This window comes from Hyperoodon ampullatus, assembly GCF_949752795.1.
Source record: "Hyperoodon ampullatus genome assembly, chromosome: 15".
In the NCBI taxonomy this organism is placed as follows: Eukaryota; Metazoa; Chordata; class Mammalia; order Artiodactyla; family Ziphiidae; genus Hyperoodon; species Hyperoodon ampullatus.
In genome coordinates, this window is record NC_136928.1 from 5,733,601 (window position 1) to 5,750,660 (window position 17,060).

The following is a 17,060-nucleotide window of genomic DNA, read 5'->3' on the forward strand; positions in this document are numbered from 1 at the left end:
TCTAAGTTGCAGAATCCCAATTTATTATGTATTTAAAGCATACCAGCCCTGATTAAATCAATGCAAATTAGGTTAAATAAGAACAACATGAATCAAGTGTTTCAGCAAAGTTGAGTCAAGAAACGACAACTCTTGAGTCACCAAAGCAAGCTGATATAGCTGGTTTTCATGAGTTTTAATTTCATGCCTCTTAGGGTCCAACACACTAAAAAGTAAAAAAACAAAGAAAGAGCTCACATAAAGTTCTTTCTTTCTTCATGTTTGATCTCTCATAACTCTTTACCTCTCTTGTGAGAACATCTAATGCATCAGGTTATAATGTGACGATTGTGTGTATACATGATCAATCTCTTTTTCTGGGCCAGGCACAAGTTTCTGTTGGTAAATGTCTTCTCCTTCAGCGTTGGATGCTGATGAGACATACTTTACACACTTTACAAACACCCTTGTTATTTTCCGTGTTTGTATGGGGAAAGATAATTAGCATGTCTTGCTGAACTGCCATAGTAGCTGAGCAAGAAAGGCACCTCAAGCCATTAGGACAACATGTGATTGGGGAGTGGGGTAAGAAAGGATAAGAATCTTGAAAACGTGGATTCAGCAAATGGGAAGGAACTCAGTGGTATGTGAAGTATGGATCTGCTTGCCAAAACACAATCTGGAACTAAGAGGTGGAAGAGCAAGCTCGATGCAGCTGGAGAGGCCAGAAGTAGAGTTTGGAGGAGGGAGACATAATTAATTCCTCCTCTTCTAAACCTTATACTGATACATTAACCTTTGCATAATAAACCCTTCTTGCTTCTTCTTGGTACTTTATGTGATGGGGTGCTAGGGGGGTGGTCACATACAGTTTTGTTTTTTTGAAATATTGTACCTCTCCCATTTCATCTCAACTGAAGGCCACCTCCAATTTGTTTATTTGAGTCAAAATAATTTGTGAACCTAGAGGTGCAAGTGACAAAAGTCTGAAATGAGCACGCATTCTGAAGATTGGCCTTTCAATAGTAATCTTTGGCAGTGTTCAAGGAAAGAGAAATTCAAGTGGTGATTTTAATGCTCTGTCATTGCTTGCTCCAGCCTGGACCTTGGTCTTTATGTGATTGTCTTTACTTTTCAGTAGCAGTGAGCACTGGCTTTTCTTTAAAAGGAAATGTTTAGATGTATGGGAGGAGGGTGGGAGTCACAAATTCAAAAGGAGAGAATTAACTCTGTTGTTCCTGTGGGCACACAGCATATAACTGGTCTTTTACAGAGCGCCTCTGAAGCTATATATGGGGCCAAAGGGTGAGGGCTGTAAGGTTTCTCTCAGGAGATCCACTTAGGAGGAACACATTGAAAAAAGGTCATTGTTCTTATCAACCTTTATCCTCCTCTTAAAACAAGGTAGTGATATGGATAGCACTAAGGTAATACCTAACATCTTGCATTGATATTAAGTCATGGGAATAAACCAAATAAATGCAGTGACTTAGTGCTTTCCTCCTGGAGCTTTAGGTAGGGCAGAGCAGCAGACACTGAGGGGCTTAGCCAGTAATAATTATACATGGCCCAGTGCTTGAGAGTAAATGTCTCTAGAACATACAAATGCGAAGAGCTGACAGGTCAAATGGGACCAATGCTAAAAAGCTTCATTGAAGGAAGTAAAGTGTATGAAGTAGTTTAAGGACTCAAGGCTCACTGACTGGAGAGATGGGCATCGTGAAGGCATACCTACGATGGGGAACTGAAATTCATATATCATGATGAGTGGATTAATTCCCTAGTTCCCTGGGGGAAGAAGATATACAGGGGCAAATGGAATCTGTGTTGGGAGAGGGAGGAAGTTGGTAAAGGGCTTCCAAACATTCACTATATTAAGACCAACCATTGGTCCCCAGACCTAGTTCTTTCCCTAGGCCTGGTTTTATAAATACTGGTGATAAACCAAGTCTGCTTTGTATGATGCATCTTATGTGGGAAGTGTGTGTGACTTTAGGTAAGTGACCAACCTTGAGAAATGACAGCACAGCTACTGTAATAACTTTTGAAGATAACCATTGCTAATTTGATGATTACCATTTGCCATTAAATGAACTGTAATTTTTCTTTAAAAAGGACTTCCAATGCTATATTGAAAATTTTAGTTTGCTGTATTCTTCTAACCTCTAAGACTGAACACCTTAGGGCTATCTTTAACTTTTGTAATACATACCTGGGTTAGTTCCTGAGGCCTGTTCTGCTGTCCTGGGCCCCTCTCTACAAGCTTCCTCTGCACTGCCATGTGCTCTGATCATGCCATATTATACCTAACTGCTGTATATACTCTCTCCATCTTTGCTTGCCTTCATTCTAGCCATCCTTCAAGCCTGATGTCAAATTTCCTCTATGACATTTTTTTTTTCTTGCTCATGACACGCGGCATGTAGGATCCTAGTTCTCCAAGCAGGGATCAAACCCATGCCCCCTGCAGTGGAAGCACAGAGTCTTAACCACTGGAGCGTCAGGGAAGTTCCCTTCTATGACTTCTTAATTGATTCCCATGTAAAGTGATCTCTCATTCTTCTGAACTATATTAGCAGCTTACCTCTACCAATACTGCTCCTGGTGTGGTTCACTTTATATGAGTGTGGCAGCCATTTCTAATTATAGTATTTTAGAACTGAATGGGACCTTAACATCTTGGTGATTAGGAATAAAAATACTTCAACTGGGGTTCCGTGCTTTGCCATTTTCTCTCAGTTTGATCCTACACAAGTCACTCCATTATCAGTGAAATAGGACCAAGGATGGCTATCTTAAAGGATTCTTGGGGAAAATTCAATGATATCATGTATATTTGAATTTTGCAACTTGAAAGTGTAAGCATAGGACTAGCAGGCCTGGAACACGTTAGAAAGGCAGAAGTTTAGGCGTCTTCCTAGACCCATTGAATCAAATCTGCATTTTACCATTAACTCCAGGTTAAAATTAAATTTTAAGAAGCATTCTGTTGGAGCACTCACAAATTCTATCCTGAAAAAGTAACTCAAGTATCATTAATTTCCTAGTTTATAATTCAGGAATTGAAGGGCCAGAAATCTTAAGTGATTGCCCAAGATGGGTGCTAGAATTTGGACAAAAACCTCACGTCTTCTGAATCTTGTTCTCTGTCCTATTAGATTTCAAACACATAGAATGCAAAGTCTGTGTCTATCTCCGTACTTAGCACTTGGTAGGGCTTTTAAGAAAGTTTGGTTTTACTGTTGGTAAAGCAGTAAGTATAGAGAGCCCTTGTACATGCTAGCCTTAGGCAGTTCCTGGCTTATATTACACCTTAGTTTTCTTATCACTGTCAATCTGTATGTATTTCTCATGGATGTCTAAGTATTACCTTTTTATTATAGAAAAATGAAAAATGAGGGGGAAAAAAAACAAGAAAAAAATATTTTAAATGAAGATTGTCACCTAAAATTCAACCACCTGGAGATAAACTATTAAGTTTTGGGTATATATTCTTTTAGAATTTTACTATTTCACATATATCTATATTTTCTAAAAATATGATAACATTATGCATATTACTTTGTAACTATTTTTTTCATTGTTGATATATTCCCATATCCAGAATACAAATTGATAGAATCATCTTCAATGGCTACAGACCATTCTATTTATTTTACCCATCTCCCTTTTTTACAAATTATGTTGTTTATGGTTTTTAGCTCTTATGAAATGACTGGGACGAACTTCCTCATACATATACTACTATAGACTGGATGTTTGTGCCCCCCAGAATTCATATATTGAAACCTAATCCCCAATGTGATGGTATTTGGAGGTGGGGCCTGCCAGAGGTTATTAGGTCACGAGAGTGGAGCCCTCATGAATGAGATTGGTGCTCTTATGAAAGAGACCCAGAGAGCTCTCAGGCCCTTTCTGTCATGTGAGGACACAGTGAGAATACGGACGTCCATGAACTAGGAGGCAGGCTCTCACCAGATACCGAATCTGTAAGTGCCTTGATATTGGACTTCCAAGCCAGCAGAACTGTGAGAAAGAAATGTTTGTTGTTTAACCACCAAGTCTATGGTAGTTTGTTATAGCAGCCTGAACAGACTGGGACATATACCCTTGCACATTTAGGCAACTGTGTCTTTAAATTTTAATTCCAGAAGTAGTGTTGGTATTCAAAGAGTGGGGAGTTTTAAAAGACTTTCAATACATAAGGCCAGATTATCCTCCTGAAAGGTTGTACATATTTCACCCTCAATATCTGTTTTGCTGCTTTCTTCTCCTTGAGAAACTCACTGAACCACAGAGAGAAACACCTTTTGGTTCCCTTTCCCTCACCTGGCTGGGGCACCACCTGAGATCCCTGTCGGAATCCGTTCTTGGTGCCTTGGAAACATCCTTCCTTCCCATTGCCATTTCCTCCCTCCTTCCTGAAGAGGCAGGTGGAGGCTTGGGCTTTGGGGTCTTCAATTCTCCTTCTGGGAGCTCACAAGCATTTCATTGCCGCATCTTATTAAGTGGATGCCCAGCCAAATTATTTTCGCAAAGGTGTTCATGTCTGAAAATAGTTTAATGCCGTGTTACTTAAAATACTCTGTGGAGGTAAGAATGTTTAAATATATTCGTGAAATGCACTAGACTCTGTTCTTTGCTATTCACAACACACTATCTCAATCACGAGAAATCATGTTTTTCATGGTTTCACCCACTTATTTGGGACATCTGTTAAAATCAAACCAATGTGTCAAAACAGCTTAGGAAGCATTTATTTAATTGTAAACCCATAGGTATATTTGACTTTAACTTGGCTCTCACCATACCAAGAAGTGATTCTAAGGTTTAGATCTCAAACAAACACTGTAACAGGATGCTGGTGCAAGAATCAGTTTTCTGTCAGGCCCCAAGAATTTATGGGGATAGCCAGACAACTACAGTTCTTCTGCTTGGTATTAGCAAGTCTTACCTCCTCATCCTAGCCACAAATAATGGAACCAACTTGATTCTGTAGTAAGTTCTGTCCCTGATACATCTTGACATTTAATTATCTTGTTTTTCAGATGTTGCTAATTTTGTCTTTGCAGGTAAAATGAAATTCCCTAAGGAAAGACTTGTTATTTTCCTGCTTTTAGGACCCTTTAATATCTACCTCTAAAGGTGTGAAAGACTATCATATATGAGAAACCATATACAAAGATCATCGGAATTGCCACATTACAGTGATAAACATGCCCCCTTTCCTCTTAGTGCAGTCTGGCACAGTGCTGGCTTTGTAGAGATTCTTGTTGAATTGAATTTATTAACTTGTTTGAATTCTTGCCTAATCAATAGCCTGGGGAATCTGAGCTAAATATAAAAAGCCTTTCTATTACATTGACATATAGGCACAAATTACTAACCCAGGAAGGTGCAAACTTTTGAAGTCACACACATTAATGCCATTTATATGTGGCTTCATTTCACAGATCTAGTTTGTGTAGGAAATCCCCCACCATCCATGAGCAGTGAGCCTTCTGTAGTAAATTAACCAGTTGGATGTGTTTATGTCTCTATTCAATCATCTCCCATTCTCTGAAACCACTTCTTAATCTCTCACAGTCACCTTGAGAATACCTTTTAATAATTTAGCATAAATGTCTGTTGCTGTCCTTATTTATTTATTTATTTTTCATGAGTTTAAGTCAAATGGAGGTTTAGCTGATGAGGTAAAGTTAGATTAAATGCGGTGCCTGCCTTGGGTATTCTTAGATCTGGAGTGGAGGTGATGGGTAACAAGGCAGTATGATTCATGCTATGGCAGAGATGTAAGCAAGAACTGGGATTGGAGAGATTTCTCTAGCTAATTGAGCAAGGACAGTCAGAGAAGGTGGGAGAAAAGGAGGAGGGGTTGACCAGATAGACAGAGGGAGGCCACTCCGTTCAGTGGGCAAAGTCTGTGAAAAAACTACAGGGGCTTCTGAGATGCTTATGGTGTCTGGAGCACAGGAATGAAAGAGAGGGGATTGAGGAGAGATGAGACTGGAGTGTTAGCTCAGAGCCAGATTGGGAAGACTTTAAACCTGGATTATGATTTCCAAAATGTGGGTACAAGGAATATAATCCTGATGATGGTCTTGAACACGAAGGGCGGGGAAAAGGATACTGAAGTCAAGGAGAGCAGCCGGGAGCTTCCCATATCTGCCCAAGTGAGCTATTGTGTGAGGCTGACTGTATTAACAGAAATGGACAGGACAGGACAATTATAAGAATAGTTTTGCAATGGGATTGACAATCTTTTAAATGGTGCTTTTTCCAAGAAACAATTTAAGATGATTTCAATGAATGGATTGATTTAGGGTAGATGGGAGGAAAGGAAGAATAAGATGTGAAAGAAAACTCTAACATATAGAGCTAAGAGTAAGCAGTTAACCCTGGCGGTCCAGTGGTTAGGACTCTGAGCTCTCACTGCCGAGGGCCTGAGTTCAATCCCTGGTTGGGGAAATAAGATGCCACAAGCTGTGAGGTGCAGCCAAATAAATAAATAAATAAAAAATAAGAGTAGGCAGTTAAAGATGTGGACAGAGGTTACATCTGGATCTAAAGATCAGGGAATCCCTGGAACATGCTTGGTAGTTATAGTGGTGGCAGTATATGCAAATCCTCAGCGAGAAAGATTAGAATACAGCTGATGTACAATCAGAGGCCTTTGCAGTCTGGTAAGGTGTTGTGATGTGGGAAGCAGCTGGGTGATAGGGAGTATATGGCCTATGCTATCTGCAAAGTACATGGTTTGATTAAAGGCTTTCAAATTCTAATTTTTAAGAATCCTATTCTATTCATAAGCAAGTGACACTGCAGGCGTTATTCAGCTTGTGGAATACCAGTTTGGAAAGCTTCTTTTAATGTGATGATTCTCAACGTGGAAGAATAGGAGGGAGCAGAGGAGGTGGAGGTCACTTCAATAGGAGGCACAAAGTAAGGAACACTGCCCAAGTCCGTAGTGAGCAGCTTTTAATATATAGTCATGACCATGAGACTGTGAGCAATAGGTATTTCACATGGCTGTGAAAAAGAAAAAAATATGGTGGAGATTGACAGGTTTTGAGACGAGCCCAGATGGTCAAGGACCATCAACATTGGGAGAGGCTGCCCAACAGTGAGTAAACCTGCAAAGGAACAGTGCAACACCAGTGCTGTCTGTCTAAGGACTCTGGGTCAAGGACTGGCTGATGTTGAGTCCTTCCCCCAAGAGGGTTTGCCATTGGCATCTCATATCAGTGTAAGATCATTCCTTTGTAACTGGGTCTAGCATTACCTTCTCAAACATGAAACATGGTGAGGGCTGGAGATCATGTCCTTCAGAATGTAATTCTGTATGTGCATCTTAGCAGAAGAATTGAGACACTGAATAACTTACTGCAAGGAACTTTTGAAATTTCTGACTCTGTGCTAGGCTAAAAAAGTGTTCTGCCATTTACAAACTGTGTGACCTGGGCACGTGGCTTAACTTCTAAACAGGAGGATTCAACATAGTAAAATACAAGGTAAAGATAAATGTAATTATAATATAGAAAGATAGTTCAAATTCTATTGCAATAACTACTGATATCCATATCCATTATATGAGACCAAAATTATACCACATAGAATGAAGACAAGAAGGAAAAAGAATCATAAGCACAAATGGTGTTATGCACCTCTGACTTAAACTCTTATTGCTCCTTCTTAAGTATCAGTTCATATTTTAGAGGCTGCATGAAAAAAACAAAACAAAGCAAACAAACAAAAACCTTGGTGGTTAAAAAAACAATCATTTTATTTAGCTCATGGTCCTGTGTGTTGGGTCAGATCTTCTCTATAAGCCAGCTTGACTGTGGTTAACTGGAGAATTAGCTAGATACTGTATAACCTAGGATGGCTTCACTCAAAGGGATGGCGATTGGCAGGCTGTTGGCAGGGGAACCTTGTTTCTCTTCCATGCGGCCTTTCATCCTCCAGAAGGCTAGCTCTGGTGCAACTGTGTGGTGATTGAAGCGTTCTAAGAGCAGCAAGAGAGAGCAAGTCTCAGTGCACAAGTACTTTTCAGGTCTCGCCTTCCAGCAGGTTGCTATTGTCTGTTGGCCAATGCTAGTCATGTGGTCATCCTGACTCAAGGAGAGGAGAAAGAGGCTTCATCTCTGCATGGGTGAGGAAGAATTTTTGGTCACTTCTGTAGGTTAAATAAAATAATACTGGCTTAATGTTACTCTAACTGTTAAGTACAATACTAAATGCTCTAAAGTGATTTTTATTTCTCAAGCCACGTGACCCAAACAGCATCATCCTTAAACACAAGGACCAAGCAGCACAAGCATCACCTAGAGCTTGTTAGAAATGCAGACTCTCAGACTCCACCCAAGATATACTTGAAGTAGAATCTACATTTTTACAAGATTCCTAGGTGATTCATAAGCCCAGTGAGGTTTTAGAAGCACTGTATCTTTTCTCTGTTCCTCATAATTCCCTTTCCTAGGTTGCTATGTTCTCCTGTTGAGTGATAGATCTTTGATTTTTAAAGGTGCCAGAACTGTTTCCTCTGTACAATTGAAACAGAACAAACACAGGCTTAAACAGTAAAACAGGTTGCTTCACAGCATGAGAGAGAGAGGCTATAACATTTTTCTGCTCAATTGTCCTTTGCCTATAAAAATAGAAATTTAAAATTAAAATAACAGTATATAAATATTAAAGAATATTGTATTTAACTGGGAAGAACCATTTAGATGTTAGAACAATTTTTAAAGTAGAAACAGCTAGGCACATACTTATTTAAACTGAACTTTTATATTCCTGAGCAGTTGCTTAACTGGATCTTGGTTTTCTGAAGGTTGAAAGATTGACGCTCCAATCTTAAGACCACAAGTTAAATATCTCGAGAAAACGTACAGGTCCCTAGGTACTGTTAGGCCTTTATACAAATAATAAGACCAATGGAACTTATGAAGCTTCTAGCATGTGCAAGTCACTGGTCTAAATCAAGCATTACTGTAGTTTGTTGGATTCCCTTCATTTCAGACCCCAGAAGTGAGGCAGGGGAGTATGTAGGAGAGGCTAAGCTTTCCACAATACAAGTTTATTTCAGCAGGCTGAGATCAGACTTGGGCATCTAAAGGACCTAGAGCTTTTCTCAACTTTTGACTTTGTTTTAAGTGAAGGAACCTGGTTACAATCACCAACACTCTCCTTTAGTTTGTCTTTCACCTCAAGGCTGAACAGAAAAAGAGAAAGAGAGAGAGAGAGAGAGAGAGAGAGAGAGAGAGAGAGAGAAATTTTCCATTAAAGCCTACTGCTGTCATTCTGTATGAAGTCTGCTTTGAGTATTTGCTCTTTTCAGAAGAGGATTACTTATTCTTTGAAGCTATAACTAATACTGTTTTCAAAGTATATGCTTTGGGGTCTTGTTCTTGTCAATCAATCTGCCCACCAGTTAGGAGTTAACAAATATCTGTTGAGTACTTAACATATGCAGGCATATTCTAGTCTCTGAATAAGACTGAGTAACTTTGTAAGCAAACAGACATATAAGGTAATTTTTAGATACTGAATAGCTAGGGAAAGTTAAAATAGAGCCATGTGGAAGAGAGAATTTGAGGGAAGGGGCCTACTTTATCTAAGGTTAGGCAATGCTTCCTTGAGGAGATGACATTTGAGTTGAAACCTGAATAATGAGTAGGAGGCAGCCAATTAAAGCTCCAGGAGATGTGAACTCCAAGGAGAGGGAATAGCAAGAACCAAGGCCCTAAGGCCAAAACAAGCCTATGTTCATGAACTTGTGAAATAGCTAGCATGCTGGATCCTGTGTGATGGGATTGGAGACACAAGAGGAATGTTGAACACAAGATAACCTCCTTAAAGGGTCGATGTACCTTTTGATAAATCTTCACTTCATAAATGTTCACCAGCTCCTCATCAGCTCCAACAAACCTTATAGAGTGATATCTCTGGCTCTAAAGTAAAGCACATTAACATATTAAGTCCATTTATTCCTAAAAGTTCTATGAGATTCTACCACTTTCCCAATATATATGTGGAAATCAAGGCATCGAAAACCTAAGCCACTTACTTAACACAGCTGGTATTGATGATTAGAGATTTTTCTGCATTCCCTAGATCCAAGTATGGGACACCTAAGAAGGCTGCATACCAATCAGCCTTTTGACTGTGTAAAAGCCAAAGAATTCTTCTACAGTCTTCCTTCCCCCTGGGGTTCATCCAGAGGAGACCCAGCAAAAGAGAAGATGGGGCAATTTAAATTTGACTCCTGGATTCCCACTCCTCTTGGCACCCTCCAACCATCTGTTGCTATTTGTGTAGAAAAAGAACGGAACAGCATACCAACGACCACACACATTCAGAAATCTCATTTTGGTGTGGGAGTCTGGATTCATTAACAAGTTTCTCAAACTCTCCCTGCACTTACAACACCAGCCTAAACATAATCCAGTAAAGTCATGAGAATAGGTGACGATCAGCTGTGTGATACTGAGATGGAGTGTCTAAATTCATCATATGCTACTTCCTAGTAAGTGTCTTCTGCTGCAAGTAAGTTGTTTTTTCAACATCCTTTAAGTAAGTAATGCTCGTTTCAAAACTGTATAGCCTTTACACTGTCCTTCTTATTCTAACCCCTACTAAATCCTACTTCCTTTATGAGGACTTCCATTCTCCAGACTATCCATCCACAAATCCATATAGCTGCCCATCCATTCAACTACCATGTCATGGGTACTTACTCTGTTTCATTAACTGTGCTAAGTACTAGGATTTATAAAACATTTTGGATAGTACTCCATTCTTTGAAGATTTCATTCATTAGTGGGGAATCACAGTCCTAGAAGTCCATATTAATCCCTACTTTCTTTGAATTATGACTCATCTATAAACTAAATGCTCTGCTACATGCTGTCTAAAATTGCACTCTAGTTGTTTCTAAGCCCCTTTCCCTATTTTTTCCCACATCTCCTAGGTTGAAATTTCTCAAGAGCAAAATCCAGATTATATTTCTGGTATAGTGGTGTGTCCTGATCATAGAGTTGGAATATCCATGTTTAAATTCTGGTTTTGCCACTTATTAGGTCTGTGGTTTTAAGGTACATTTCTTCTGTATATAGAGAATGGAAGTTGGTTGGGAGGATTTCTAAGATCCCTTTCAGCTCTGACCTTCATGAATCAGTAAATTCTAAAGTACATAACAAGGGCTGGAAAGTGAAGGTGACACTCAGTATAAAGGTATTGCTAGCTTATTTCAGAGGCTTCTAGTTCCAACCTATTTGTGTGGTGGATGGTCTTCTGACTGTAATGCACCTTTGCCCCCCACTTATAGACTGAAAGACAGTAAATACAAAAACAATCAAAAAATCATATTGGATCCTTCTCTTGAAGCCAGGCCTTTGGACAGGGTCTTCAGCTAGGCAGGGGTTCTTTCCCAGTCCTTAGAGCAAGACAGAGAGGAGATATACCTGTTTCTACCTTTATTGGGTTGCTGCATCTTACACTAGACATTCAACATTAGTGGTATCATAATGGTACCACTAATGTTAATGGATATTTGTTGAACAATTCATAACTGGTGATTAAAGGAAGGTAGGATGTTAAGGGTTCAGTGCTATGCTTTGGGAGCTGCTGTCAAAGGGGGAATCCCATCCTTCACCAAACCCTATTACAGACACGAGCCTGGTCTTGTTGTAACCCTCTCTACTCAAACAGTTGCCTTGAGTTCCTTTGACCATATGCATATGTTCAGATAGTAATAACCCTGTATGAGTAATTACTTATTTTAAAGATAGGTCATTCTCTGAATGAATTTAACTTCATCTACCTGATTTCAGTATAATTGGTGTTTGAAGGATGCCTACAAATTTGAAATGTTTTTAATGGAATTCAACCACTTCCTTTCAGTGCAATTGCCTAACAAGGGCTGATGGATACCAACCAATTTAGTATTGTTGTTTTTGTTTCAAACAACTAAATATTTGTTTCACAAAATGAAACAGGCATATTGCCAAACTTGCCACATCGCTTTGAGCCCAAAGTTTGTTTCATTACATAATATGGTGAATGGTACATCTCTCCTATAGTTGTTATGAACATTGCAAAGGCTTCTGAAATCTTTTTGAGATCCAAGTGTACCGCTCAGGATATTATTCAACCAATGTGGAAAGCAAAGTACCGTTTACTTTGATGGTTTTGCTCTTTCAGAAACCCTGAGAGCTGAAAAAGGAAAGCAATACTGTGTGACTTTGTTGACGTGGATATAGTAAGGCTATATCTGGGTCTCCAGTTCCAGGATTCTGTCTACTCTGTTTCCATTGCCAGCTAGAACATCATTCCTGCTGTCATAAGCATTCCTCATTTGTAAAGTAAACTACATGGCATTTACCACCTACCTAACTGCAGTGGTGTCAGGAGGGTTAAAATGAAACATATTTAAAAGCCTTCCAGAAATTTTTGATGTTCTGTATAAAGACAATAACAACTCACGAACTGGGTCTCTTCTGCAGCAGGGAGAGCATCTCTTCCTGTAGCCTGCTGGTAAGAAATGAGGCAATGTTTTCCACCCAACTGTTCAGGAACAGATAAGGGAAGAATTGTATGTTAAAGTAATAATCAGAATGTTGGGGAATAATTTTGCTTTGATTCTGAGATTTACCTACTGTCTTAATCTTGGGAATTATATTTCATCCATTTAATAATTTTAAACAACTCAAGGATAAATGTATATGTTAACTGTCAGTACCTAAGTTTCTTCATCTATAAGATGGGATTAATGTTCTTGCTTTATAGAACAACTTTAAAGAAATAAACTTGCTGATACATATACTGTTAGTTTCAAAGTTGCATTCTATACCTGGGAGGTAGAATGCAACTTTAAAACTTTTTCATTATTATTGTAATTTTTCTAGCATTTAGCATCATCATTCCCTTCTTTGGCCAGCAGGCCATTTCCCAACAATATGGGGGATGTCGATGGGAAGAGAGCTTTAGTGTTCTAAAGTTTACTGGCTGTTTATCTCCTTGGGCTCCAGCATGCCTAGTACATGCCTCTAGGACTGAACTATGATTTACCTTCTGTGAACTGTGATACAGTCAGCTGCTTGCCTCACAGAGTGGTTAAGTAAGGAACAAGCAGAATATTTGAAACCACCTCCAGATAATTGGCATGTGGAGGTATAGTCTTTACTTATTTTCATTCTTCTTATTATTTTGTTCCTTATCAATTATGGTATGAAGTGATGCGACTAAAAAATTACTTCATTAGACTTAGACTTAATTATTAATATTAGACTTAACAATTATTAATGTCTTGCCACTATTTCATTATCATTTGTGAGTATTTTAAAGTAAATTGTGCATCTCGTAACATTTTACTCCTAAACACTTTTAGTATATATCTCAAAAAAGAACATTTTTATAACCATAATACCATTATCACACTTTAACAAATCGATGATAATTCCTTAATATTACTAATACACAGTCCATATTCAGATACCTCCCATTATCCCTCAATTTTTTTTCTTTTTGAAGTATATTTGTTTGAATCAGGATACAAACCACATCTCCACATTTCATTCTGTCATGGAGGTGATGTCTCTGAAGGGGCAGTGGAGGAACATAACCATAGGAATTCCTCTAAGCAGCTGAGTCCCTCAGAGTGTGCCAACATTAATATTCGTTCATTCATTCATTCATTCATTCAAGTATTTTTTTTTTTAATGTTCTAGCCACTGTAGCAGATGTAAAGATAAATTTGGCATGGTAGTTTCTTTGACATGCTCATATATAAAAACAAATAAAAGAATCAATATAAGAAAAGTCCATAACTGACATAACATGGAAGAACTCAAAACCTACCAAGTAAATATTTACCATGGTTAGAGTAGAATGGAAAGGCCTCTTGGACAATCAAGAAAGTGTGACTTGAATTGAGAGGGTTTGGTGATTCCACGTGGTGGGGGAGTGGGGGAGATGGCACAAGCGAAAGCATATTATGATGGTTCTCCAGGCATGACTGGAAGTTAGGAGGTCCTGGACCAAGTCTGACTGGTGGGAACAGAAGTACTCCCAGGGGAGTATTAATTGGACAAAGTACAAGTGCTGGGGAAAGTGCATGTAGGGATGAAGTGAAAGAATTGTGTTAGAATCAACCAGTGATTTCTCTTGAGTGTGTTTGTTTATTGAACAGCATATTTTAAAATAATTTGTGGTATATAATGAATTAATAAAATTTATGCAAATGAACCACAACCAAGGATAATTGCTATATCTTTTTTTTAAGTATATGATAGCAGGCTTTAAAAAACCTGTCTTTTCTAATATTTAAAAGGCTATATAAATCCTGTTAATTGTGGCAAGGTTTATTGTTTATAGATGTGTGTATACATGCATTTGTAGGCTCTGATGGATGATGAAATGCTAAATCTCCAGTGTTGGGTAATATTAATGTAAGTTTCATGTTTACTATGACTGTATTTAATCAATACCTTATTTCTGCTAACATGTTTTGTAGGCTGGCTCTGACATGGTAGATGATATATACTCTAGGAAAAGCTATAGCCCTTCTGAAGGTACTCTGCATTTTCTAGTTTACTTTTTTGAAAGGTGTAACAGGCTTCAGAAAAGAGTGGATATTCCTCTTGGAAGCAACAGCAGAAGCAATCACAATTTTATATGTGGTTGTCTTTTTAAAAGATGATATCTGAGACATTCTTGGTATGTGTAGAATTTCACAGAACCACTTTATCAGGACATTTAGCTCATTTTTTTTTTTCTGGAGAGCAAATTAATTATCATCTGATAAGCCTGCTTCATTCTGTTCTTTCTACTACCAGGCTTTAAAAAAAAAAAAAAAATTAGTTGGAGCCACTGAATCAAACTCAGTATAGGTCACTGTCAGGAAAATGCCCAGTGACTAAAACTAAGTATTTCAGTGGCTTTCCTAAGCCCCTCGTTTTCTGCGATGTGAAAACAGACCCATGAATGGGTACGTGTGTTCTGGAACTGGAGGGAGATTGTGCCTTCCGCGGCTCAAACTGCACGTAGCCACTTCTCTGAAAGCCAGTGAACCTATTTACCATTGTCATAGTAACACATAATCCGGGCCCACGTCGCCTGCATCCCGAGAGGCAATTGTACCCTTGCCTGGGCGGCAGCGCTCCCCACATGGCTCTGCTGCCCCCGGGCTCCCGCGGCTCCGGGCAGCGCGAGCGGAGGGGGTGGCGGCCCCACGCGCCCACCAGGTCCCAGCGCAACCACGCTTCCCCCGCCGCATCCCGGCCGCTGCGCGCGTTACCATGACGATCGGAAATGCGTGTCAGGCTAGACGGCTGCCATTGCCACCTGGTCGTTTTCCGAGACCAAGTCACTTTTGCTAGATCCTCCGCATGTGAGGGAGATTCTCTCACAAATCGGCACCAATCGGGGGCCAAACTCCACAACCACCCTGGGCCCCCTGGCAACCCCAGAGCTGGCCGGCCGGCCAGAGCTGCTTCCCCGCCCCCGGGCACGGGCAAAGGAGAACTCCGCTTCCCAAGTAGTTCCGTTCGTGGTCCGTCACGTGCTGTTCCAAACGCCACTGAAGGGCACATCATTTGGGAACAGAAGCTGGGTACCACTTCCACCGGGAGGAGAACTCTGGTTTTTGTAGACGAGCCATGTGCTCGGAGACAAGCGGGTGCCCTGTGGCAGCGCCACAGCTGCCACCTCCAGGCTCAGTGCAGGCACCAGCCCCGCTACTGCCCTCCAGGCACATCTCTCCTCTCTTCTCCTTAGCATGTTCCCAAATCTACCTGCACATCAGCATCACCTGCGGAGAGCTCTGGGGTTTGACTTTTGTTAGATTCCGGGGCTACAATTCAACTCCACCCCCAGCTTCTGAAATAATAGATCTGGGATTGGGCCTGGAAATCGGTATTTTGAGGCTGATCCCCTCGGGTTAATTCTGATAATCATGCAAATTTGGGAATAATGGCCTAGATCTTTTCTCTTTTTTCCTCTTAATTTCTAGCTTTTCCTCTTCTTTCTGTTTCCTTCTGGCTTGTCTGCTGTCTCTCAAATTCACCTCTTTTCTCTACCCACGCTTCTCTTTCTCTCTCTGTCTCTCCCCCACCCCTCCCTCCCACGTTTCTCTTTCTCCCTCCCCCAACTACCCCCTTTCCCCCAGCCATGCGCCAGACACTGTCCTCCGTGCTTGGGAGGTTATGGTCTCTGCCTCCAGATAGCACTGGTGGTCTCTCCTCTGTGATCTCTCTCTTGCAGTGCTCCATTCCTGCAAGTTCCTTTCCTTTTCTTTCCTGTCCCTCCCTCCCTCCCTCCCTCCTTCTTTCCTTCCTTCTTTTCTTCTTTCTTTTTCTCCTCTATTAGTGAATCCATATATACTTCTTAGCACACCCAGTATCACAGAGGATTTTTTAAATGCTGGCATCTACCTGGGTTTCCAAGACACATGTTCCTCCCATCATAGCCTAGATGACCTCTTTAGACCCCTCCCCTATTTTTTCTAATTACAAGGGATTTACTTTTTCTGTAGCTCAGGGTAAAATATAAGCCAGGTTACTCTCAGCTAACATGAGAAGCATTCTAGTTTTTATAATGTTTTACAATCTCTTTATTATACTTGCTTCCCTTAAAGCTGCAGTTAAAGAGGGCTGTCCAGTCAAAAGAAAAACATATAAATATGGGCCATGTATTAAAAAAGAAAATATGGAATAACCTCTCTGAATTAATCCTCCCTGTTATTCAGGCTGCTGTTTTACACAGAGATACTTTTTCAAGCGTGATCACCATGAATTGTTACAGATATACCTGTTCCAAAATTTCAGTTATAGCTGTGTGACACGTGAGTACAAAGACCCCGTGAGAACCTCTCTTCAAAGGAAGAGGATTTGCTTTGCTCTGGGAGGAGTTGACAAAAGATGCTCCCTTCATTTCTAACGGGCAGCGTGAGGCATTGTCACACAACAGGGCTGCGAGTCATAGGCTGTGTCTGAGGGCAGCTGCCTCCACGCTGAGCTCATTTCTTCAGCCTTCCTGTGGATTTGAGTTTGAGGGCTACAATCATCCTGACCTCTGAACTG

The 17,060-nt window shown here is 40.2% G+C and overlaps 1 protein-coding gene across 4 annotated transcripts in view; it reads left to right on the forward strand.

Moving 5' to 3' along the window:
- CTNNA2 (catenin alpha 2) overlaps positions 1–17,060 on the forward strand; it is a gene marked incomplete at both ends in the record, with an annotated part of 1,045,594 nt that overhangs the window by 691,440 nt on the left and 337,094 nt on the right. The window contains one exon of one of the 4 annotated variants that reach the window (XM_079721200.1): positions 5,881–5,952. The exons of the other annotated variants lie outside the window; for them this stretch is intronic. Within the exon in view, the coding sequence (XP_079577326.1) occupies positions 5,929–5,952 (24 nt within the window). Of the gene's footprint in view, positions 1–5,880; positions 5,953–17,060 lie in introns of those variants that run through there. 4 annotated transcript variants of the gene reach the window in all.